This window comes from Somniosus microcephalus, unplaced genomic scaffold (genome assembly GCF_052327205.1).
Source record: "Somniosus microcephalus isolate GS21.2 unplaced genomic scaffold, FLI_Smic_1.0 scaffold430, whole genome shotgun sequence".
NCBI lineage: Eukaryota > Metazoa > Chordata > Chondrichthyes > Squaliformes > Somniosidae > Somniosus > Somniosus microcephalus.
The window spans coordinates 162,876-186,726 of record NW_028225617.1 but is presented as its reverse complement, the minus strand read 5'-3'; the positions used below and the strand labels follow the sequence as shown (position 1 = coordinate 186,726).

At 56.4% G+C, this 23,851-nt stretch overlaps 1 protein-coding gene across 3 annotated transcripts in view; it reads left to right on the top strand.

Moving 5' to 3' along the window:
• Positions 1-407: 407 nt before the first annotated feature.
• Positions 408-23,851, top strand: part of LOC147081772 (NACHT, LRR and PYD domains-containing protein 3-like) — a 161,222-nt gene continuing 137,778 nt past the window's right edge. Inside the window, exons 1-2 of one of the 3 annotated variants that reach the window (XM_085980686.1) lie at positions 408-544; positions 12,544-12,725. Coding sequence is in view for 1 of the 3 variants with exons in the window: in XM_085980685.1 (XP_085836811.1) it covers positions 430-544 (115 nt within the window). In the remaining 2 variants the exon portion in view is untranslated. Of the gene's footprint in view, positions 545-12,543; positions 12,726-23,851 lie in introns of those variants that run through there. The other 2 variants (XM_085980685.1, XM_085980689.1) reach the window with 2 other exon arrangements.

Genomic DNA, 23,851 nt, shown 5'->3' with positions numbered 1-23,851 from the left:
CCTGCCTGGCCTGCTGAGTTTCCCAGCATTGTCTGTGGTGATTTTAGACCCTTTAACACCATTGTTCACTGTGGCCATGGAGAGGCCTGCCTGGCCTGCTGAGTTTCCCAGCATTGTCTGTGGTGATTTTAGACCCTTTAACACCATTGTTCACTGTGGCCATGGAGAGGCCTGCCTGGCCTGCTGAGTTTTGCAGCATTGTCTGTGGTGATTTTAGACCCTTTAACATCATTGTTCACTGTGGCCATGGAGAGGTCTGCCTGGCCTGCTGAGTTTTGCAGCATTGTCTGGTGATGGGGAGGTGGGCGGGACCCCGAGGCGCTCCGGGCGGTGATTGGTGGAGGCGGCTGTCAATCCTCGAGCCGCAGCCAATAGAAGAGCCGGACTCAGTGAGGGACTTTATTTGGGCGCTGTGCGGCCGCAGTGCGCATGCTCGGCGCTGCTCGCAGTCCCCGGATGAGGCTCCGCTTTGAGGAAGGAGCTAAAATGGCGGCGGGACTGAGGATGGATCCGGAGTGGGAGTGGCCGGCCGGTCGTGGTGCGGGTGAGTGCGGAGGATCAGGGAATCTCCGACATTTATAGCAGCGCCGGCCTTCCCTGGGAACTGTGGGTCGGGGGGAGGGGGAAGTGTTTGGGTCGGACGGGGGGGAGAGGGGGAAGTGTTTTGGGGCGGGGGGGGGAGAGGGGGAAGTGTTTTGGGGCGGGGGGGGGAGAGGGGGAAGTGTTTTGGGGCGGGGGGGGAGAGGGGGAAGTGTTTTGGGGCGGGGGGGGAGAGGGGGAAGTGTTTTGGGGCGGGGGGGGAGAGGGGGAAGTGTTTTGGGGCGGGGGGGGAGAGGGGGAAGTGTTTTGGGGCGGGGGGGAGAGGGGGAAGTGTTTTGGGGCGGAGGGGGAAGTGTTTTGGGGCGGGGGGGGGAGAGGGGGAAGTGTTTTGGGGCGGGGGGGGAGAGGGGGAAGTGTTTTGGGGCGGGGGGGGAGAGGGGGAAGTGTTTTGGGGCGGGGGGGGAGAGGGGGAAGTGTTTGGGTCGGAGGGCGGGAGGGGGAAGTGTTTGGGTCGGAGGGCGGGAGGGGGAAGTGTTTGGGTCGGAGGGCGGGAGGGGGAAGTGTTTGGGTCGGAGGGCGGGAGGGGGAAGTGTTTGGGTCGGAGGGCGGGAGGGGGAAGTGTTTGGGTCGGAGGGCGGGAGGGGGAAGTGTTTGGGTCGGAGGGCGGGAGGGGGAAGTGTTTGGGTCGGACGGGGGGGAGGGGGAAGTGTTTGGGTCGGAGGGCGGGAGGGGGAAGTGTTTGGGTCGGACGGGGGGGAGGGGGAAGTGTTTGGGTCGGACGGGGGGGAGGGGGAAGTGTTTGGGTCGGAGGGCGGGAGGGGGAAGTGTTTGGGTCGGACGGGGGGGAGGGGGAAGTGTTTGGGTCGGACGGGGGGGAGGGGGAAGTGTTTGGGTCGGACGGGGGGGAGGGGGAAGTGTTTGGGTCGGACGGGGGGGAGGGGGAAGTGTTTGGGTCGGACGGGGGGGAGGGGGAAGTGTTTGGGTCGGACGGGGGGGAGGGGGAAGTGTTTGGGTCGGACGGGGGGGAGGGGGAAGTGTTTGGGTCGGACGGGGGGGAGGGGGAAGTGTTTGGGTCGGACGGGGGGGAGGGGGAAGTGTTTGGGTCGGAGGGCGGGAGGGGGAAGTGTTTGGGTCGGACGGGGGGGAGGGGGAAGTGTTTGGGTCGGACGGGGGGGAGGGGGAAGTGTTTGGGTCGGACGGGGGGGAGGGGGAAGTGTTTGGGTCGGACGGGGGGGAGGGGGAAGTGTTTGGGTCGGACGGGGGGGAGGGGGAAGTGTTTGGGTCGGACGGGGGGGAGGGGGAAGTGTTTGGGTCGGACGGGGGGGAGGGGGAAGTGTTTGGGTCGGACGGGGGGGAGGGGGAAGTGTTTGGGTCGGACGGGGGGGAGGGGGAAGTGTTTGGGTCGGACGGGGGGGAGGGGGAAGTGTTTGGGTCGGAGGGCGGGAGGGGGAAGTGTTTGGGTCGGAGGGGGCGGGAGGGGGAAGTGTTTGGGTCGGAGGGGGGAAGTGTTTGGGTCGGAGGGGGGGGGGGAAGTGTTTGGGCGGGAGGGGGGAAGTGTTTGGGTCGGAGGGGGCGGGGGGGAAGTGTTTGGGGGGGAGGGGGAAGTGTTTGGGTCGGACGGGGGGGAGGGGGAAGTGTTTGGGTCGGACGGGGGGGAGGGGGAAGTGTTTGGGTCGGACGGGGGGGAGGGGGAAGTGTTTGGGTCGGACGGGGGGGAGGGGGAAGTGTTTGGGTCGGAGGGCGGGAGGGGGAAGTGTTTGGGTCGGAGGGCGGGAGGGGGAAGTGTTTGGGTCGGAGGGGGCGGGAGGGGGAAGTGTTTGGGTCGGAGGGGGGAAGTGTTTGGGTCGGAGGGGGGGGGGGGAAGTGTTTGGGCGGGAGGGGGGAAGTGTTTGGGTCGGAGGGGCGGGGGGGAAGTGTTTGGGTGGGAGGGGGGAAGTGTTTGGGCGGGAGGGGGGAAGTGTTTGGGTCGGAGGGGGCGGGAGGGGGAAGTGTTTGGGTCGGACGGGGGGGAGGGGGAAGTGTTTGGGTCGGAGGGGGGGGAGGGGGAAGTGTTTGGGTCGGAGGGGGGGAGGGGGAAGTGTTTGGGTCGGACGGGGGGGAGGGGGAAGTGTTTGGGTCGGACGGGGGGGAGGGGGAAGTGTTTGGGTCGGACGGGGGGGAGGGGGAAGTGTTTGGGTCGGAGGGCGGGAGGGGGAAGTGTTTGGGTCGGAGGGGGCGGGAGGGGGAAGTGTTTGGGTCGGAGGGGGGAAGTGTTTGGGTCGGAGGGGGGAAGTGTTTGGGTCGGAGGGGGGGAAGTGTTTGGGTCGGAGGGGGGGGGGGGGAAGTGTTTGGGTGGGAGGGGGGAAGTGTTTGGGCGGGAGGGGGGAAGTGTTTGGGTCGGAGGGGGCGGGAGGGGGAAGTGTTTGGGTCGGACGGGGGGGAGGGGGAAGTGTTTGGGTCGGAGGGGGGGGAGGGGGAAGTGTTTGGGTCGGAGGGGGGGAGGGGGAAGTGTTTGGGTCGGAGGGGGGGAGGGGGAAGTGTTTGGGTCGGAGGGGGCGGGAGGGGGAAGTGTTTGGGTCGGAGGGGGGGGGGGGAAGTGTTTGGGTCGGAGGGGGGGGGGAAAGTGTTTGGGTCGGAGGGGGCGGGGGGGGAAGTGTTTGGGTCGGAGGGGGCGGGAGGGGGAAGTGTTTGGGTCGGAGGGCGGGAGGGGGAAGTGTTTGGGTCGGAGGGCGGGAGGGGGAAGTGTTTGGGTCGGAGGGCGGGAGGGGGAAGTGTTTGGGTCGGAGGGCGGGAGGGGGAAGTGTTTGGGTCGGAGGGGGCGGGAGGGGGAAGTGTTTGGGTCGGAGGGCGGGAGGGGGAAGTGTTTGGGTCGGAGGGCGGGAGGGGGAAGTGTTTGGGTCGGAGGGCGGAGGGCGGGAGGGGGAAGTGTTTGGGTCGGAGGGGGGAGGGGGGAAGTGTTTGGGTCGGAGGGGGGAGGGGGGGGAAGTGTTTGGGTCGGAGGGGGGAGGGGGGAAGTGTTTGGGTCGGAGGGCGGGAGGGGGAAGTGTTTGGGTCGGAGGGCGGGAGGGGGAAGTGTTTGGGTCGGAGGGAGGGGGGAAGTGTTTGGGTGGGAGGGGGAAGTGTTTGGGTCGGGGGGGGGAGGGGGAAGTGTTTGGGTCGGAGGGGGGGGGTGGGGGAAGTGTTTGGGTCGGGGGGGGGGGAGGGGGAAGTGTTTGGGTCGGGGGGGGAGGGGGAAGTGTTTGGGTCGGGGGGGGGAGGGGGAAGTGTTTGGGGGGGGGGGGAGGGGGAAGTGTTTGGGTCGGAGGGGGGGAGGGGGAAGTGTTTGGGTCGGAGGGGGGGGAGGGGGAAGTGTTTGGGTCGGAGGGGGGGGAGGGGGAAGTGTTTGGGTCGGGGGGGAGGGGGAAGTGTTTGGGTCGAGGGGGGGGGAAGTGTTTGGGTCGGAGGGGGGGAGGGGGAAGTGTTTGGGTCGGAGGGCGGGGGAAGTGTTTGGGTCGGGGGGGGAGGGGGAAGTGTTTGGGTCGGGGGGGGAGGGGGAAGTGTTTGGGTCGGAGGGGGGGGAGGAGGAAGTGTTTGGGTCGGAGGGGGGGAGGGGGAAGTGTTTGGGTCGGGAGGGGGAAGTGTTTGGGTCGGAGGGCGGGAGGGGGAAGTGTTTGGGTCGGAGGGCGGGAGGGGGGAGTGTTTGGGTCGGAGGGCGGGAGGGGGAAGTGTTTGGGTCGGAGGGCGGGAGGGGGAAGTGTTTGGGTCGGAGGGCGGGAGGGGGAAGTGTTTGGGTCGGAGGGCGGGAGGGGGAAGTGTTTGGGTCGGAGGGCGGGAGGGGGAAGTGTTTGGGTCGGAGGGCGGGAGGGGGAAGTGTTTGGGTCGGAGGGCGGGAGGGGGAAGTGTTTGGGTCGGAGGGCGGGAGGGGGAAGTGTTTGGGTCGGAGGGCGGGAGGGGGAAGTGTTTGGGTCGGAGGGCGGGAGGGGGAAGTGTTTGGGTCGGGGGGGTAGGGGAAGTGTTTGGGTCGGAGGGAGGGGTAAGTGTTTGGGTCGGAGGGAGGGGGAAGTGTTTGGGTCGGAGGGGGGGGGAGGGGGAAGTGTTTGGGTCGGAGGGCGGGGGAAGTGTTTGGGTCGGAGGAGGGGGGGGGCGGGGGAAGTGTTTGGGTCGGAGGGCGGGGGAAGTGTTTGGGTCGGAGGGAGGGGGAAGTGTTTGGGTCGGAGGGGTGGGGGAGGGGGAAGTGTTTGGGTCGGGGTCGGGGTCGGGGGGGAAGTGTTTGGGTCGAGGGGGGGGGAAGTGTTTGGGTCGGGGGGGGAGGGGGGAAGTGGGAAGTGTTTGGTCCGGGGGGGGGGGGGGGGGAGGGGGAAGTGTTTGGGTCGGAGGGCGGGGGGGGGAGGGGGAAGTGTTTGGGTCGGAGGGGGGGGAGGGGGAAGTGTTTGGGTCGGAGGGGGGGGAGGGGGAAGTGTTTGGGTCGGAGGGGGGGAGGGGGAAGTGTTTGGGTCGGAGGGGGGGGGAGGGGGAAGTGTTTGGGTCGGAGGGGGGGAGGGGGAAGTGTTTGGGTCGGAGGGGGGGGAGGGGGAAGTGTTTGGGTCGGAGGGGGGGAGGGGGAAGTGTTTGGGTCGGAGGGGGGGGGAGGGGGAAGTGTTTGGGTCGGAGGGGGGGGGAGGGGGAAGTGTTTGGGTCGGAGGGGGGGGGAGGGGGAAGTGTTTGGGTCGGAGGGGGGGGAGGGGGAAGTGTTTGGGTCGGAGGGGGGGGGAGGGGGAAGTGTTTGGGTCGGAGGGGGGGGAGGGGGAAGTGTTTGGGTCGGAGGGGGGGAGGGGGAAGTGTTGGGGGGGAGGGGGAAGTGTTTGGGTCGGAGGGGGGGGAGGGGGGAAGTGTTTGGGTCGGAGGGGGGGAGGGGGGAAGTGTTTGGGTCGGAGGGGGGGAGGGGGGAAGTGTTTGGGTCGGAGGGGGGGAGGGGGGAAGTGTTTGGGTCGGAGGGGGGGAGGGGGGAAGTGTTTGGGTCGGAGGGGGGGAGGGGGGAAGTGTTTGGGTCGGAGGGGGCGGGAGGGGGAAGTGTTTGGGTCGGAGGGCGGGAGGGGGAAGTGTTTGGGTCGGAGGGGGCGGGAGGGGGAAGTGTTTGGGTCGGAGGGCGGGAGGGGGAAGTGTTTGGGTCGGAGGGCGGGAGGGGGAAGTGTTTGGGGGGGAGGGGGGAAGTGTTTGGGTCGGAGGGCGGGAGGGGGAAGTGTTTGGGGCGGAGGGCGGGAGGGGGAAGTGTTTGGGTCGGAGGGAGGGGGAAGTGTTTGGGTGGGAGGGGGAAGTGTTTGGGTCGGAGGGAGGGGGAAGTGTTTGGGTGGGAGGGGGAAGTGTTTGGGTCGGGGGGGGGAGCGGGAAGTGTTTGGGTCGGAGGGGGGGGGAGGGGGAAGTGTTTGGGTCGGAGGGGGGGGGAGGGGGAAGTGTTTGGGTCGGAGGGGGGGGAGGGGGAAGTGTTTGGGTCGGAGGGGGGGGAGGGGGAAGTGTTTGGGTCGGAGGGGGGGGAGGGGGAAGTGTTTGGGTCGGAGGGGGGGGAGGGGGAAGTGTTTGGGTCGAGGGGGGGGGGAAGTGTTTGGGTCGGAGGGGGGGAGGGGGAAGTGTTTGGGTCGGAGGGCGGGGGAAGTGTTTGGGTCGGGGGGGGGAGGGGGAAGTGTTTGGGTCGGGGGGGGAGGGGGAAGTGTTTGGGTCGGAGGGGGGGGAGGAGGAAGTGTTTGGGTCGGAGGGGGGGGAGGGGGAAGTGTTTGGGTCGGGAGGGGGAAGTGTTTGGGTCGGGGGGGGGAGGGGGAAGTGTTTGGGTCGGGGGGGGGAGGGGGAAGTGTTTGGGTCGGAGGGCGGGAGGGGGAAGTGTTTGGGTCGGAGGGCGGGAGGGGGAAGTGTTTGGGTCGGAGGGCGGGAGGGGGAAGTGTTTGGGTCGGAGGGCGGGAGGGGGAAGTGTTTGGGTCGGAGGGCGGGAGGGGGAAGTGTTTGGGTCGGAGGGCGGGAGGGGGAAGTGTTTGGGTCGGAGGGGGGGAGGGGGAAGTGTTTGGGTCGGAGGGCGGGAGGGGGAAGTGTTTGGGTCGGAGGGCGGGAGGGGGAAGTGTTTGGGTCGGAGGGCGGGAGGGGGAAGTGTTTGGGTCGGAGGGCGGGAGGGGGAAGTGTTTGGGTCGGAGGGCGGGGCGGGGGAGGGGTAAGTGTTTGGTTCGGGGGGGGGAGGGGGAAGTGTTTTGGGGCGGGGGGGGGAGAGGGGGAAGTGTTTTGGGGCGGGGGGGGAGAGGGGGAAGTGTTTTGGGGCGGGGGGGGAGAGGGGGAAGTGTTTTGGGGCGGGGGGGGAGAGGGGGAAGTGTTTGGTTCGGAGGGCGGGAGGGGGAAGTGTTTGGGTCGGAGGGCGGGAGGGGGAAGTGTTTGGGTCGGAGGGCGGGGGAAGTGTTTGGGTCGGAGGGCGGGAGGGGGAAGTGTTTGGGTCGGAGGGCGGGAGGGGGAAGTGTTTGGGTCGGAGGGCGGGAGGGGGAAGTGTTTGGGTCGGAGGGCGGGGCGGGGGAGGGGTAAGTGTTTGGTTCGGGGGGGGGAGGGGGAAGTGTTTGGTTCGGAGGGGGGGGAGGGGGAAGTGTTTGGGTCGGAGGGCGGGGGGGAGGGGGAAGTGTTTGGGTCGGAGGGCGGGGGGGAGGGGGAAGTGTTTGGGGGGGGAGGGGGAAGTGTTTGGGTCGGAGGGCGGGGGGGAGGGGGAAGTGTTTGGGTCGGAGGGCGGGGGTGGAGGGGGAAGTGTTTGGGTCGGAGGGCGGGGGGGAGGGGGAAGTGTTTGGGTCGGAGGGCGGGGGGGGGAGGTGGGGGGGGAAGTGTTTGGGTCGGAGGGGGGAGGGGGAAGTGTTTGGGTCGGAGGGGGAAGTGTTTGGGTCGGAGGTCGGGGGGGAAGTGTTTGGGTCGGAGGGCGGGGGGGAGGGGGAAGTGTTTGGGTCGAAGGGCGACGGGGAGGGGCAAGTGTTTGGGTCGAAGGGCGGGGAGGGGGAAGTGTTTGGGTCGGAGGGCGGGGGGGGGGGAGGGGGATGTGTTTGGGTCCGAGGGGAGGGGGGAAGTGTTTGGGTCGGGGGGAGGGGGGGAAGTGTTTGGGTCGGAGGGCGGGGGGGAGGGGGGGGGAAGTGTTTGGGTGGAAGGGCGGGGGGGAGGGGGAAGTGTTTGGGTGGAAGGGCTGGGGGGGGGTGCCGGTGGGGGGGCGGGCCGGGGGGGGGGGAGGGGGGTTTGGCTCGGAGGGGCGGGCCGGTGGGGTGGTGTTTGGGTCCAAGTGACAGCGTAACACAGAGAATTGGACCCAACACAATCGTCACTAAGCAAAAGGAAAAATATCTGTCATATTGGGCAGAAACAACAAAAAACCAAAACAAACTCAATTGCTACTTGGCCCTAAACAGACAATACAACATGGCTGATTACCTGACCATGGTAAAGGATAGCAAACTGAGAAAAACCTTGACAATGTGCAGACTTAGTAAACATAGCCTGGCGATCGAAAAAGGTAGACACAGGCAGATCCGGCTACCAAGAGAGGACAGGATATGCTCACTGCAGTCAGGGAGTGGTGGAGACAGAGATGCACTTCCTCACAGCTTGTAGAAAATATCAGGGCATAAGGGGGAATTTCCACCCAAAATTCACAAAAATATGCCTGGAATTCAGAAATTTGAATGACGACCAAAAACTCCCATACCTACTAGGGGAAGAGAGAAATTGTGTAACCTTAGCGGCACACTATGTTACAGCTTGCCATAAACAGAGGGACAACCAGTAAATATAAGAAAAGAGTATATACAAATTATATGAATGTATATTTATACACTCAGGGATATATCTGTTTATACACTATGGATAGATCTGTATTTTTGTGTTCAACCATGAATGTTTTTCGATGCTTTGGCAACAAGATGTACCTTGTCATCATGCCAATAAAGCGATTTGAATTTGAAGAGCTGGGAGGTGATGTGTGAACTGTATAAAACACTAGGCCTCCGCTAGAATACTGCGTGCTGGTCTGGTCAACACAATACAGGAAGGATGTGATTGCACTAGAGGGGGTACAGAGGAGATTTACGGGGATTTTGCCTGGGCTGGGGAATTTTTGCTATGTGGAACGATTGGATAGGCTGGGGTTGTTTTCTCGAACAGAGAAGGCCAAGGGGAGACTCGATTGAGGTGCATCAATTTATTAGGGGCCTCGATTGAGTGGATAGGAAGGACCTATTTCCCTTAATGGAGAGGTCAATAGCCAGGGGGCATAGATTTAAAGCAGAGGGTCACAGGATTAGAGGGTTTTTGAGGTGAGTTTTTTACACCCAGAGGGTGGTGGAGGTCTGGAACTCACTGCCTGAAAGGGTTTTAGAGGCAGAGACACTCATCACGTTTAAAAACTGCTTGAAGTGCCGTAAGCTACACGGCTACAGACCAAGTGCGGGAAAGTGGGATTAGAGTGGATAGATCTTTGTCAGCCGGCTCGGACAAGATGGGCCGAATGTCCCCCTCCTGTGCTGTAAATTTCTATGATTGTGTAACCCGGGGAGGATGGGCCCAGTGAGATCAGACAGTGTGTAACCCGGGGAGGATGGGCCCAGTGAGATCAGACAGTGTGTAACCCGGGGAGGGTGGGCCCAGTGAGATCAGACAGTGTGTAACCCGGGGAGGATGGGCCCAGTGAGATCAGACAGTGTGTAACCCGGGGGGGATGGGCCCAGTGAGATCAGACAGTGTGTAACCCGGGGAGGATGGGCCCAGTGAGATCAGACAGTGTGTAACCCGGGGAGGATGGGCCCAGTGAGATCAGACAGTGTGTAACCCGGGGAGGATGGGCCCAGTGAGATCAGACAGTGTGTAACCCGGGGAGGATGGGCCCAGTGAGATCAGACAGTGTGTAACCCGGGGAGGGTGGGCCCAGTGAGATCAGACAGTGTGTAACCCGGGGAGGGTGGGCCCAGTGTGATCAGACAGTGTGTAACCCGGGGAGGGTGGGCCCAGTGAGATCAGACAGTGTGTAACCCGGGGAGGATGGGCCCAGTGAGATCAGACAGTGTGTAACCCGGGGAGGATGGGCCCAGTGAGATCAGACGGTGTGTAACCCGGGGAGGATGGGCCCAGTGAGATCAGACAGTGTGTAACCCGGGGAGGATGGGCCCAGTGAGATCAGACAGTGTGTAACCTGGGGAGGATGGGCCCAGTGAGATCAGACACTGTGTAACCCGGGGAGGATGGGCCCAGTGAGATCAGACAGTGTGTAACCCGGGGAGGATGGGCCCAGTGAGATCAGACAGTGTGTAACCCGGGGAGGATGGGCCCAGTGAGATCAGACAGTGTGTAACCCGGGGAGGATGGGCCCAGTGAGATCAGACAGTGTGTAACCCGGGGAGGATGGGCCCAGTGAGATCAGACAGTGTGTAACCCGGGGAGGATGGGCCCAGTGAGATCAGACAGTGTGTAACCCGGGGAGGATGGGCCCAGTGAGATCAGACAGTGTGTAACCCGGGGAGGATGGGCCCAGTGAGATCAGACAGTGTGTAACCCGGGGAGGATGGGCCCAGTGAGATCAGACAGTGTGTAACCCGGGGAGGATGGGCCCAGTGAGATCAGACAGTGTGTAACCTGGGGAGGATGGGCCCAGTGAGATCAGACAGTGTGTAACCCGGGGAGGATGGGCCCAGTGAGATCAGACAGTGTGTAACCTGGGGAGGATGGGCCCAGTGAGATCAGACAGTGTGTAACCCGGGGAGGATGGGCCCAGTGAGATCAGACAGTGTGTAACCTGGGGAGGATGGGCCCAGTGAGATCAGACAGTGTGTAACCCGGGGAGGATGGGCCCAGTGAGATCAGGCAGTGTGTAACCCGGGGAGGATGGGCCCAGTGAGATCAGACAGTGTGTAACCTGGGGAGGATGGGCCCAGTGAGATCAGACAGTGTGTAACCCGGGGAGGATGGGCCCAGTGAGATCAGACAGTGTGTAACCCGGGGAGGATGGGCCCAGTGAGATCAGTGTGTAACCCGGGGAGGATGGGCCCAGTGAGATCAGACAGTGTGTAACCCGGGGAGGATGGGCCCAGTGAGATCAGACAGTGTGTAACCCGGGGAGGATGGGCCCAGTGAGATCAGACAGTGTGTAACCCGGGGAGGATGGGCCCAGTGTGATCAGACAGTGTGTAACCCGGGGAGGATGGGCCCAGTGAGATCAGACAGTGTGTAACCCGGGGAGGATGGGCCCAGTGAGATCAGACAGTGTGTAACCTGGGGAGGATGGGCCCAGTGAGATCAGACAGTGTGTAACCCGGGGAGGATGGGCCCAGTGAGATCAGACAGTGTGTAACCCGGGGAGGATGGGCCCAGTGAGATCAGGCAGTGTGTAACCCGGGGAGGATGGGCCCAGTGAGATCAGACAGTGTGTAACCCGGGGAGGATGGGCCCAGTGAGATCAGACAGTGTGTAACCCGGGGAGGATGGGCCCAGTGAGATCAGACAGTGTGTAACCCGGGGAGGATGGGCCCAGTGAGATCAGACAGTGTGTAACCCGGGGAGGATGGGCCCAGTGAGATCAGACAGTGTGTAACCCGGGGAGGATGGGCCCAGTGAGATCAGACAGTGTGTAACCCGGGGAGGATGGGCCCAGTGAGATCAGTGTGTAACCCGGGGAGGATGGGCCCAGTGAGATCAGACAGTGTGTAACCCGGGGAGGATGGGCCCAGTGAGATCAGACAGTGTGTAACCCGGGGAGGATGGGCCCAGTGAGATCAGACAGTGTGTAACCCGGGGAGGATGGGCCCAGTGAGATCAGACAGTGTGTAACCCGGGGAGGATGGGCCCAGTGAGATCAGACACTGTGTAACCCGGGGAGGATGGGCCCAGTGAGATCAGTGTGTAACCCGGGGAGGATGGGCCCAGTGAGATCAGACAGTATGTAACCCGGGGAGGATGGGCCCAGTGAGATCAGACAGTGTGTAACCCGGAGAGGGTGGGCCCAGTGAGATCAGACAGTGTGTAACCCGGGGAGGATGGGCCCAGTGAGATCAGACAGTGTGTAACCCGGGGAGGATGGGTCCAGTGAGATCATAGTGTGTAACCCGGGGAGGATGGGCCCAGTGAGATCAGACAGTGTGTAACCCGGGGAGGATGGGCCCAGTGAGATCAGACAGTGTGTAACCCGGGGAGGGTGGGCCCAGTGAGATCAGACAGTGTGTAACCCGGGGAGGATGGGCCCAGTGAGATCAGACAGTGTGTAACACGGGGAGGATGGGCCCAGTGAGATCAGACAGTGTGTAACCCGGGGAGGATGGGCCCGGTGAGATCAGACAGTGTGTAACCCGGGGAGGATGGGCCCAGTGAGATCAGACAGTGTGTAACCCGGGGAGGATGGGCCCAGTGAGATCAGACAGTGTGTAACCCGGGGAGGATGGGCCCAGTGTGATCAGACAGTGTGTAACCCGGGGAGGATGGACCCAGTGAGATCAGACAGTATGTAACCCGGGGAGGATGGGCCCAGTGAGATCAGACAGTGTGTAACCCGGGGAGGATGGGCCCAGTGAGATCAGGCAGTGTGTAACCCGGGGAGGATGGGCCCAGTGAGATCAGACAGTGTGTAACCCGGGGAGGATGGGCCCAGTGAGATCAGGCAGTGTGTAACCCGGGGAGGATGGGCCCAGTGAGATCAGACAGTGTGTAACCCGGGGAGGGTGGGCCCAGTGAGATCAGACACTGTGTAACCCGGGGAGGATGGACCCAGTGAGATCAGACAGTGTGTAACCCGGGGAGGATGGACCCAGTGAGATCAGACAGTGTGTAACCCGGGGAGGATGGGCCCAGTGAGATCAGACAGTGTGTAACCCGGGGAGGATGGGCCCAGTGAGATCAGACAGTGTGTAACCCGGGGAGGATGGGCCCAGTGAGATCAGGCAGTGTGATTTGCTGGACGCCATGGCGGGGATCTGAGAAAAGGGACAAAAATCAGACAGAAGCACTCGGACCCAAACTTTTATTTTTATTAAGCAGAAGAAAAGTCGACATTACATTACTTCACACTATTCATGTTGTTATTTTCAGTCCTGCCATAATTAGATCTCCCGGTGAAAGACTGAGTGATTGAGAAAGGTTCACAGCTGAGAGTAAACAGGGATTGTCGACTGAGGAACGACAGCAGGTGAACCAACACAGGATTGTGAGAGCACCAACTGGAGAGAACTCTTCCGATTCAAAGAGCTTCCAGAGATCGACCGGGAAAAAAGGTAAGAGGAAGTCCCATTGACTCAGATACACACTGGTCCTGGAGATGGACTGTGGAGAAAGGTCAGAGAGAGTCCCATTGACTCAGATACACACTGGTCCTGGAGATGGACTGGGGAGAAAGGTCGGAGAGTCCCATTGACTCAGATACACACTGGCCCTGGAGATAGACTGGGGAGAAAGCTCAGAGAGAGTCCCATTGACTCAGATACACACTGGTCCTGGAGATGGACTGGGGAGAAAGGTCAGAGAGAGTCCCATTGACTCAGATACACACTGGTCCTGGAGATGGACTGGGGAGAAAGGTCAGAGAGTCTGATTGACTCAGATACACACTGGTCCTGGAGATGGACTGGGGAGAAAGGTCAGAGAGAGTCCCATTGACTCAGATACACACTGGTCCTGGAGATGGACTGGGGAGAAAGGTCAGAGAGAGTCCCATTGACTCAGATACACACTGGTCCTGGAGATGGACTGGGGAGAAAGGTCAGAGAGTCCCATTGACTCAGATACACACTGGCCCTGGAGATAGACTGGGGAGAAAGGTCAGAGAGAGTCCCATTGACTCAGATACACACTGGCCCTGGAGATAGACTGGGGAGAAAGGTCAGAGAGAGTCCCATTGACTCAGATACACACTGGTCCTGGAGATGGACTGGGGAGAAAGGTCAGAGAGAGTCTGATTGACTGACTCAGATACACACTGGTTCCTCCCTCCCTTCCATTTCCTGATTTACAGCTATTTCTGGGATGTTACTTGAATCCTCTATAGTGAAGACCGATGCAAAATACCTGTTCAATTCAGCTCCCATCTCCTTATTTTCCATTATTAATTCCCCAAACTCACTTTCTATAGGACCAATGCTCACTTTGTTAACACTTTTTTTTTTCTTTTTAAATATCTATAGAAACTCTTACTATCTGTTTTTATATTTCTAGCTAGCTTTCTCTCGTACTCTAATTTTTCTCTCCTTAATTAATCTTTTAGTCATGCTCTGCTGTTTTTTATATTCTGTCCAATCTTCTGAGCTGCCAGCCGCCTTTGCGCAATTATCTGCTTTTTCTTTAAGTTTGATACTTTCTTTAACTTCTTTAGTTAACCACGGATGGTGGGTCCTCCCCTTGGAAATTTTCTTTCTCTTTGGAATGTATCTATTCTGTGTATTCTGAAATATCCCCGTAAATGTCTGCCACTGCATCTTTATTGACCGATCCCTTAACCTAATTGGCCAGTTCACTTTAGCTAGCTCTGCTTTCATGCCCTCAGAATTGCCCTTATTTAAGCTTAAAATACTAGTCTAGGACCCACTCTTCTCTCCCTCAAACTGAAGGTAAAATTCAATCATATTATGATCGCTGCTACCTAGGGGCTCCTTCACTATGAGGTCATTAATTAATCCTATCTCGTTGCACAATACCAGGTCTAGTATAGCCTGCTCTCTGGTTGGCTCCAGAACGTGCTGTTGTAAGAAACTATCCCGAAAACATTCTATGAACTCCTCATTTATGCTACCTTTGCCGGTCTGATTTTTCCAGTCTCTGTGTAGATTAAATCCCCCATGATTATTGCCGTACCTTTCTGACAAGCTCCCATTATTTCTTCCTTTATACTCTATCCTATCGTGTGGTTACTGTGAGGGGGCCTGTACACCACTCTCACAAGTGACTTCTTGCCTTTATCATTTCTCATCTCTACCCAAACTGCTCCTACATCCTGGTTTCCTGAACTTAGGTCATCCCTCTCTATTGTGCTAATACCATTAATTAACAGAGCCACCCCTCCACCTTTTCCTAGCTTTCTGTCCTCCCTAAATGTCACGTACTCTTCAATATTCAGGTCCCAATCGACGTCATCCTGCAGCCATGTTTCTGTAATGACGATCAGATCAGACTTATTTATTTCTATTTGCGTTATCAGTTCATCTGTTTTGTTTCGAATGCTACGTGTATTCAGATGCAGAGCCTTTAGTTTTGTCCTTTTATTATTTTTGTAACCTCTAGCCTTATCTGTTGATTTACTCTTAGATTTGTCCTCTCTATCCCTTCCTGTCACGGTCTGTTTATCATTTCCCATATTAATACCTTTCTCTGTTGCCTTGTCTCCACTCTTTGATTTACCACATCTCAACAAGTTTGATCCCTTGCCCCCACTATTTAGTTTAAAACCCTCTCTACCGCCCTAGTTATATGACTCGCCAGAACACTGGTCCCAGCATGGTTCGGGTGAAGACCATCCCAACGATACAGATCCCACTTTCCCCAGTATGGTGCCAGTGCCCCAGGAATCAAAACCCATTTCTCCCACACCAGTCTGTGAGCCACGCATTCATCTCTCTAATTTTATTTACCCTATGCCAATTTGCTCGTGGCTCAGGTAATAATGCAGACATTATTACCCTTGAGGTTCTGCTTTTTGAATTAGCCCCTAGCTGCACAGTCTCTCAGCAGAACCTCTTTCCTAGTTCTAACTGTGTCATTGGTACCTATATGGACCACGACGACTGGCTCCTCCCCCTCCCACTGCAAGTTCCTCTCCAGCCCAGAGCAGATGTCCTGAATCCTGGCATCCGGCAGGCAACACAGCTGTCTGGACTCCCGCTCTTGGCTGCAGAGAACTGTATCTATCCCCCTGACTATGCTGTCCAATGACCACTATCTTCCTATTAACTCCCCCCGCTTGAATCGCTTCCTGTACCTCGGTGCCACGGTCAGTTTGCTCATCCACCCTGCAGCCACCGCTTTCACCCATACAGGCTGCAAGAACCTCGAACCTGTTGGACAATTGCAAAGGCTGAGGCTCCTCCACCTCCTGGGTCCCCATACCTGCCTCACTTTTAATTTAATTTGATTTAATTAACAGGTAAGTCATGGCAGGAGAGCTCTGCCATGGTATGCTCTTCCTGCACTATGTGGGAAATCAGGGACACTTCCTGTGTCCCTGACAACCATGTGTGCGGGAAGTGTATCCAGCTGCAGCTACTGGCAGACCACATGCGGCGCTGGAGCTGCGAGTGGATACATACTGGAGCATTTACGATGCTGAGGACGTCGTGGATAGTACATTTAGGGAGTTGGTCACACTGCAGGTAAAGGCTGCACAGGCAGGAAGAGAATGGGTGATGGCCAGGCAGAGTAGTAGGCGCAGGCAGGTAGTGCAGGGGTCCCGTGTGGTCATACCCCTCTCAAACAGATATACCGCTTTGGATATTGTTGGGGAGGATGGCTTATCAGGGGAAGGCAGCAGCAGCCAACTTCCTGGCACCGTGGGTGGTTCTGCTGCACAGGACGGGACGAAAAAGAGTGAGAGCTATAGTAATAGGGGATTCTATTGTACAGGGAACAGATAGGTGTTTCTGTGGCTGCAAACGTGACTCCAGGATGGTATGTTGCCTCCCTGGTGCAAGGGTCAAGGATGTCTGAGTGGCTGCAGAATATTTTGGAAGGGGAGGGTGAACAGCCAGTTGTCGTGGTGCATATAGGTACCAACGATATAGGTAAAAAACGGGATGAGGTCCTAAAAGCTGAATATAGGGAGTTAGGAGGTAAATTAAAAAAACAGGACCTCAAAGGTAGTAATCTCAGGATTGCTACCAGTGCCACGTGCTAGTCAGAGTAGAAATAGAAGAATATTTCAGATGAATACGTGGCTAGAGGAATGGTGCCAGGGGGAGGGATTCAAATTCCTGGGACATTGGAACCGGTTCTGGGGAGGTGGGACCAGTACAAAATGGACGGTTTGCACCTAGGCAGGGCCGGGACCGATGTCCTAGGGGGAGTGTTTGCTAGTGCTGTGGGGGAGGGTTTAAACTAAAATGGCAGGGGGTTGGGAACATGAGCAGGGAGACAGAGGAAAGGGAAACAAGGATAAAAGCAAAAGACAGGAAGGAGAAAAACAAAAGTGGCAGACAGAGAAATCAAGGGTTTAAATCAAACATGGCCACAGTAAATAATAATTCTAAAAAGGTCTAAGAGGGTTAAAAAAACAAGCCTGAAGGCTTTGTGTCTTAATGCGAGGAGCATTCGTAATAAGGTGGATGAATTAGCTGTGCAAATAGAGGTAAACGGATGTATGATTGGGATTCCGGAAACATGGCTCCAGGGTGACCAAGGCTGGGAACTCAACATCCAGGGGTATTCAATATTCAGCAAAGATGGACAAAAAGGAAAAGGAGGTGGGGTAGCATTGCTGGTTAAAGAGGGATTAACACAATGGTAAGGAAGGATATTAGCTCTGATGATGTGGAATCTGTATGGGTAGAGCTGAGAAATACCAAGGGGCAGAAAACGTAGGGGGAGTGTCATATAGACCCCCAAACATTAATGCTGAGGTTGGAGATGGCATTAAAAGGGAAATTAGAGAAGCGTGCAATAAGGGCACAGCAGTTAACACAGGTGACTTTAATCTACATATAGATTGGGCTAACCAAATTAGTAACAATACTGTGGAGGAGGAATTCCTGGAGTGTATACAAGATGGTTTCCTGGACCAATATGTTGAGGGACCAAGTAGAGATCAGGCCATCTTAGACTGGGTATTATGTAATGAGAGGATTAATTAGCAATCTTGTTGTGCGAGGCCCCTTGGGTCGGAGCGATCATAATATGATAGAATTCTTCATTAAGATGGAGAGTGAAGTAGTTGACTTGGAGACTAGGGTCCTGAATTTAAATAAAGGAAACTACGATGGTAGAGGTAGACTACCCTTTATCCGGACTTCCGAAACCCTCTGAAAAAACCTTCGGTTTTTAGTCAGCGTAAGTCCAGCGTAAGTCGTGCGCACGACCCCCCGCAGACACCCCCGACCCCCGCCAACCCCCCCGCGGACCCACGCCGACTTACGCTGAGCGTCAGCGTAAGTCGTGCGCACGACCCCCCGCCGACCCCCCCCCCCCCCGCCGACCCTGACCGTAAGTCGGCGGGGGTTGGGGTCGGCGTCGGCGGGGGGGTCGTGCGCACGACCCCCCCCCGCCGACCCCCCCCCCCGCGGACCCCTGCCGGCCCACCTTCCGAAATCCGAAATTCTCCGAAAACCGAAACACGGCTGGTCCCGAGGTTTTCGGATAAAGGATAGTCTACCTGTATGAGGCGCGAGTTGGGTAGGATTGATTGGGGAATGTTACTCAAAGGGTTGACGGTGGATAGGCAATGGCAAACATTCAAATCGCATGGATGAACTACAGAATTTGTTCATCTCTGTTTGGCATAACAATAAAAAAAAAGTTGACTCAACCGTGGCTAACAAAGGAAATTAGGGCTAGCATAAGATCCAAGGAGAGGACATATAAATTGGCCAGAAAAAGCAGTAAACCTGAGGATTGGGAGCAGTTTAGGATTCAGCAAAGGAGGACAAAGGGATTAATTAAGAGGGGGAAAATAGAGTATGAGAGTAAGCTTGCAGGGAACATATAAACTGACTGTAAAAGCTTTTATAGATATGTGAAGAGGAAAAAGATTGGTGAAGTCGAGTGTAGGTCCCTTGCAGTCAGAATCAGGGGAATTTATAATGAGGAACAAAGAAATGGCAGACCAATTAAATACATACTTTGGTTCCGTCTTCACAAAGCAGGACACAAATAACCTCCCAGAGATGTCGGGGAACATAGGGTCTAATGAGAGGGAGGAACTGAAAGAAATCAGTATTTGTAGGGAAATTGACGGGATTGAAGGCCGATAAATCCCCAGGGCCTGATAATTTACATCCTAGGGTACTTAAGGAAGTGGCCCGAGAAACAGTAGATGCATTGCTGGTCATCTTCCAAAATTCGATAGACTCTGGAATAGTTCCCATGGATTGGAGGGTGATGCGCCATCAATTACTCAAAAGACTGAAGTTGAGCGAGTAACAATCAGGCTTTTATTAACTAAAGAATGAAGGTCTTGTCTCGAGTGGTCGACCCGTCCAGAATACTAAGGGACTGGGAGGTAGTCACTTATATACCTGGAATAGTGGGAGGAGTCAGCCGAGGCATGTCCAGACCTGTACCTAGTGGAATACACATACAGACACAGACAGGTATGACAGTGGTTTACCACATTCACCCCTTGTTTAAAAATGAGTCCGGCGGGGTGAAGTGTATTTAAAAGTTCGTGTATTGGAGTCTCTCCGGAGGTCTTGTCTGCCGCTGTGATCGACGTGGCGACGGCAGGGGTGGTGGAGCTTCCGGCGTCGCGTCCCGTGTAGGCTGGGGCCCTGGAGTGTAGTCCTCGTGGGTGACGGTCCAAGGCGAGCCGGCTGCTGGGGTTGGATATCGGGTCGTGGGGGGGGGTGGTAATGGGTAGTGGGTTACAGCGGTCCCCGAGGGTGCGAGGTCTCGTATGGAGACTGTGTCCTCCCGCCCGTCCGGGTACGCAATGTAAGCGTACTGGGGGTTGGCGTGGAGGAGGTCGACCCTCTCGACCAGGGGGTCCGTTTTATTGGCCCTCACGTGTCTTCTCAGTAGTACCGGCCCTGGGGACGTCAGCCATGGCGGTAACGATGTCCCCGATGTGGACTTCCTTGGGAAGACAAACATTTTCTCGTGAGGGGTGGCATTGGTGGCAGTGCAGAGAAGTGACCGAATCGAGTGGAGCGCATCGGGGAGCACCTCCTGCCAGCGGGAGGTCGGAAGGCCCCTAGACTTTAAGGCTAGTAGGGCAGCCTTCCAAACAGTTGCATTCTCTCTTTCCACCTGTCCGTTCCCCCGGGGGTTGTAACTGGTGGTCCTGCTTGTGGCTATACCCCTAGCGAGCAGGTACTGGCGGAGTTCGTCGCTCATAAACGATGAGCCCCGGTCGCTATGGATATAGCTGGGGAAACCGAACAGGGTGAAGAGGCTGTTCAGACATTTAATGACCGTGGCACTGGTCATGTCCGGGCAGGGGATAGCGAACGGGAACCGGGAGTACTCGTCAATGATGTTGAGGAAGTACACATTGCGGTCGGAGGAGGGGAGAGGCCCTTTAAAATCGACGCTCAGGCGTTCGAAAGGGCGAGTGGCTTTTATCAGGTGGGCTCTGTCTGGTCTATAAAAGTGCGGTTTGCACTCAGCGCAGACTTGGCAGTTCTTGGTCATGGTCCTGACCTCCTCAATGGAGTAAGGCAGGTTGCGGGCCTTGATGAAGTGGAAGAACCTGGTGACCCCCGGGTGGCAGAGGTCATTGTGGAGGGCCCTCAGCCTATCGATCTGCGCGCTGGCGCAGGTGCCACGCGATAGGGCATCTGGGGGTTCATTGAGCTTCCCAGGCCGGTACAAGATCTCGTAATTGTAGGTGGAAAGTTCGATTCTCCACCTCAAGATCTTGTCATTTTTGATTTTGCCCCTCTGCTTGTTGTTGAACATAAAAGCAACTGAACGCTGGTCAGTGAGCAGGGTAAATCGTTTTCCGGCCAGGTAGTGCCTCCAATGACGCACAGCCTCCACGATAGCCTGGGCCTCCTTCTCGACCGCGGAGTGTCTGGTCTCCGGGCCCTGGAGGGTTCGTGAGAAGAATGCCACAGGTCTCCCCGCCTGATTAAGGGTGGCGGCCAGAGCGAAGTCGGACGCATCGCTTTCCACCTGGAAGGGGATGGATTCGTCCACGGTGCAGAGGAGTAGGCATCCATGCCCCGGAAGGCTGCGTCCAGCGTTAGTGCGATGTCGGAGGCTTTGTCGAGGGTGAGGTCACTCTGCTCCAGCAGTCGCTGTCGGGTGTAGTTGGACCTGTGGCCCGCTACGAAGGCATCCCGGATCAGTTCCTCCGTGTACTTAGTGGGCGTTACCGCCTTACACCCACAGGCCCGGCCAAGCACGGACAGTGCTTGGAGGTATTCCTCAGTCGATTCCCCAGGTTGTTGCTTGCGACTCCCCAGAAGGTGCCTAGCGTATACTTCGTTCACAGGGCGCGTGTACTGGGTCTTGAGGAGCTGGAGGGCGGCTGTGTACGAGGTCGCGTCCCGGATGACTGAGTACACTCGGTGGTTCACCTTGGAGATCAGGACAGACAGTTTGTCCGCATCCGTTTCGACCGCAGTGGAGGCAGTCAGGAATGTCTCGAAGCACGTGAGCCAGTGAGCAAACTTGGTGGAAGCGTCCGCTTCCCGACTGTCCAGGTCCAGGCATGCTGGTGTGAGGATCTTCTCCATTATAAAAAATTTAGTTAATAAAATTGATGCGCCATCAATTACTCAAAAGACTGAAGTTGAGCGAGTAACAATCAGGCTTTTATTAACTAAAGAATGAAGGTCTTGTCTCGAGTGGTCGACCCGTCCAGAATACTAAGGGACTGGGAGGTAGTCACTTATATACCTGGAATAGTGGGAGGAGTCAGCCGAGGCATGTCCAGACCTGTACCTAGTGGAATACACATACAGACACAGACAGGTATGACAGTGGTTTACCACAGAGGGTAGCTAATGTTACCCCACTATTCAAAAAAGATGGTAGAGAGAAAACGGGGAATTACAGACCGATAAGCCTGACATCGGTAGTGGGGAAAATGCTAGAGTCCATTATAAAAGATGTAATAGCAGAGCACTTGGAAAACAGTGACCGGATCGGACAAAGTCAACATGGATCTAAAAAGGTAAATCGTGCTTGACTAATCTACTGGAATTTTTTGAGGATGTAACTGGTTAAATAGGTAAGGGAGAACCAGTGGATGTGGTGTGTTTGGACTTTCAGAAGGCTTTCGATAAGGTCCCGCATAAGAGATTAGCGTGTAAAGTTAAGGCACATGGGATTGGGGGCAAGGTATTGACTTGGATAGATAACTGGTTGGCAGACAGAAAGCAAAGTGTTGGAATAAATGGCTCTTTTTCCGAGTGGCAGGCAGTGACTAGTGGGGTACCCCAGGGATCAGTTCTCGGACCCCAGCTATTCACAATATATATTAATGATCTGGACAAGGGAACGAGATGTAATATCTCCAAGTTTGCAGATGACACAAACCTGGGTGGACGTGTGTGCTGTGAGGAGGATGCAGAGAAACTCCAGTATGATTTGGACAGGTTGGGTGATTGGGCAGAGGCATGGCAGATGCAATTTCACGTGGATAAATGCGAGGTTATCCACTTCGGTGTCAAAAACAAGGTGGCTGATTATTATCTGATTGGCAATAGATTGGGAGAAGGAGAAGTGCAACGAGACCTGGGCGTCCTTGTGCACCAATCGCTGAAGGTAAGCATGCAGGTGCAGCAGGCGGTTAAGAAGGCAAATAGTATGTTGGCCTTCGTAGCAAGAGGGTTTGAGTACAGGAACAAGGATGTCTTGCTGCAGTTGTACAGGGCCTTGGTGAGACCACACCATGAGTATTGTGTGCAGTTTTGGTCGCCTTATCTGAGGAAGGATGTACTTGCCATGGAAGGAGTGCAGCGAAGATTCACCAGGCTGAAGGGGCCGAATGGCCTACTCCTATCTTCTATGTTTCAATGTTTCTGATACCTGGGATGGCAGGAATGATGTATGAGGAGAGATTAGGTCGATTGGGCTTATACTCGCTGGAGTTTAGAAGAATGAGAGGGGATCTCATTGAAATTTATAAAATTCTAACAGGACTAGACAGACTAGATGCAGGAAGGATGTTCCCGATGGCGGGGGAGTCCAGAACCAGGGGTCACAGTCTAAGGATAAGGGGTAAGCCATTTAGGACAGAGATGAGGAGGAATTTCTTCACCCAGAGAGTAGTGAACCTGTGGAATTCTCTACCACAGAAGGCAATAGAGGCCAATTCATTAAATATATTCAAGAAGGAGTTAGATATATATATTAAGGCTAAAGGGATCAAGGGATATGGGGAGAAAGCAGGGACCGGGCACTGAATTTGGATGATCAGCCATGATCCCATTGAATGGCGGAGCAGGCTCGAGGTTTCATGAAGGGGAAGTCATGTTTGACAAATTTGCTTGAGTTTTTTGAGGAAGTAACATGCAGGGTGGATAAAGGGGAACCAGTGGACGTAGTGTATTTAGACTTCCAAAAGGCATTCGACAAGGTGCCACACAAGATTATTGCTCAAGATAAAAAATCACGGGATTGGGGGTAATATTCTGGCGTGGGTGGAGGATTGGCTCTCTAACAGAAAGCAGAGAGTTGGGATAAAAGGTTCGTTCTCAGACTGGCAACCAGTAACTAGTGGTGTTCCGCAGGGGTCAGTGCTGGGTCCCCAACTCTTCACAATCTATATTGACGATTTGGAGGAGGGGACCGAGTGTAACATATCAAAGTTTGCAGATGATACAAAGATGGGATGGAAAGTAGTGAGTGAGGAGGACATAAAAAACCTGCAAACGGACATAGACAGGCTAAGTAAGTGGGCAGAGATTTGGCAGGTGGAATACAATACTGGAAAGTGTGAGGTTATGCACTTTGGCAGGAAAAATCATAGAGCAAGTTATTATCTTAATGGCAAGAAACTGGAAAGTACTGTAGTACAAAGGGATCTGGGGGTCCTGGTGCACGAAACTCAAAAAGTTAGTATGCAGGTGCAGCAAGTGATCAAGAAGGCCAATGGAATGTTGGCTTTTATTGCTAGGGGGGATAGAATATAAAAACAGGGAGGTATTGCTGCAGTTGTACAAGGTATTGGTGAGACCGCACCTGGAATACTGCATACAGTTTTGGCGTCCATACTTAAGAAAAGACATACTTGCTCTCGAGTCAGTACAAAGAAGGTTCACTCAGTTAATCCCGGGGATGAGGGGGTGGACATATGAGGAGAGGTTGAGTAGATTGGGACTCTGCACATTGGAGTTCAGAAGAATGAGAGGCGACCTTATTGAAACATATAAGATTGTGAAGGGGCTTGATCGGGTGGATGCGGTGAGGATGTTCCCAATGATGGGTGAAACTAGAACGAGGGGGCATAATCTTAGAATAAGGGGCTGCTCTTTCAAAACTGATGAGGAGAAACTTCTTCACTCAGGGTGGTAGGTTTGTGGAATTTGCTGCCCCAGAAAGCTGTGGAAGCTACATCATTAAATAAATTTAAAACAGAAATAGATAGTTTCCTAGAAGTAAAGGGAATTAAGGGTTACAGGGAGCGGGCAGGAAATTGGACATGAGTCTAGGTTTGGAATGGTCATGGCCCTGTGGGTAGTGGAGTGGGCCCAGGGGCCGTGTAGCCTTGTTCTGATCCTACTGTGTTCTAATTCTGTGTTAGATTTCAGGAGAT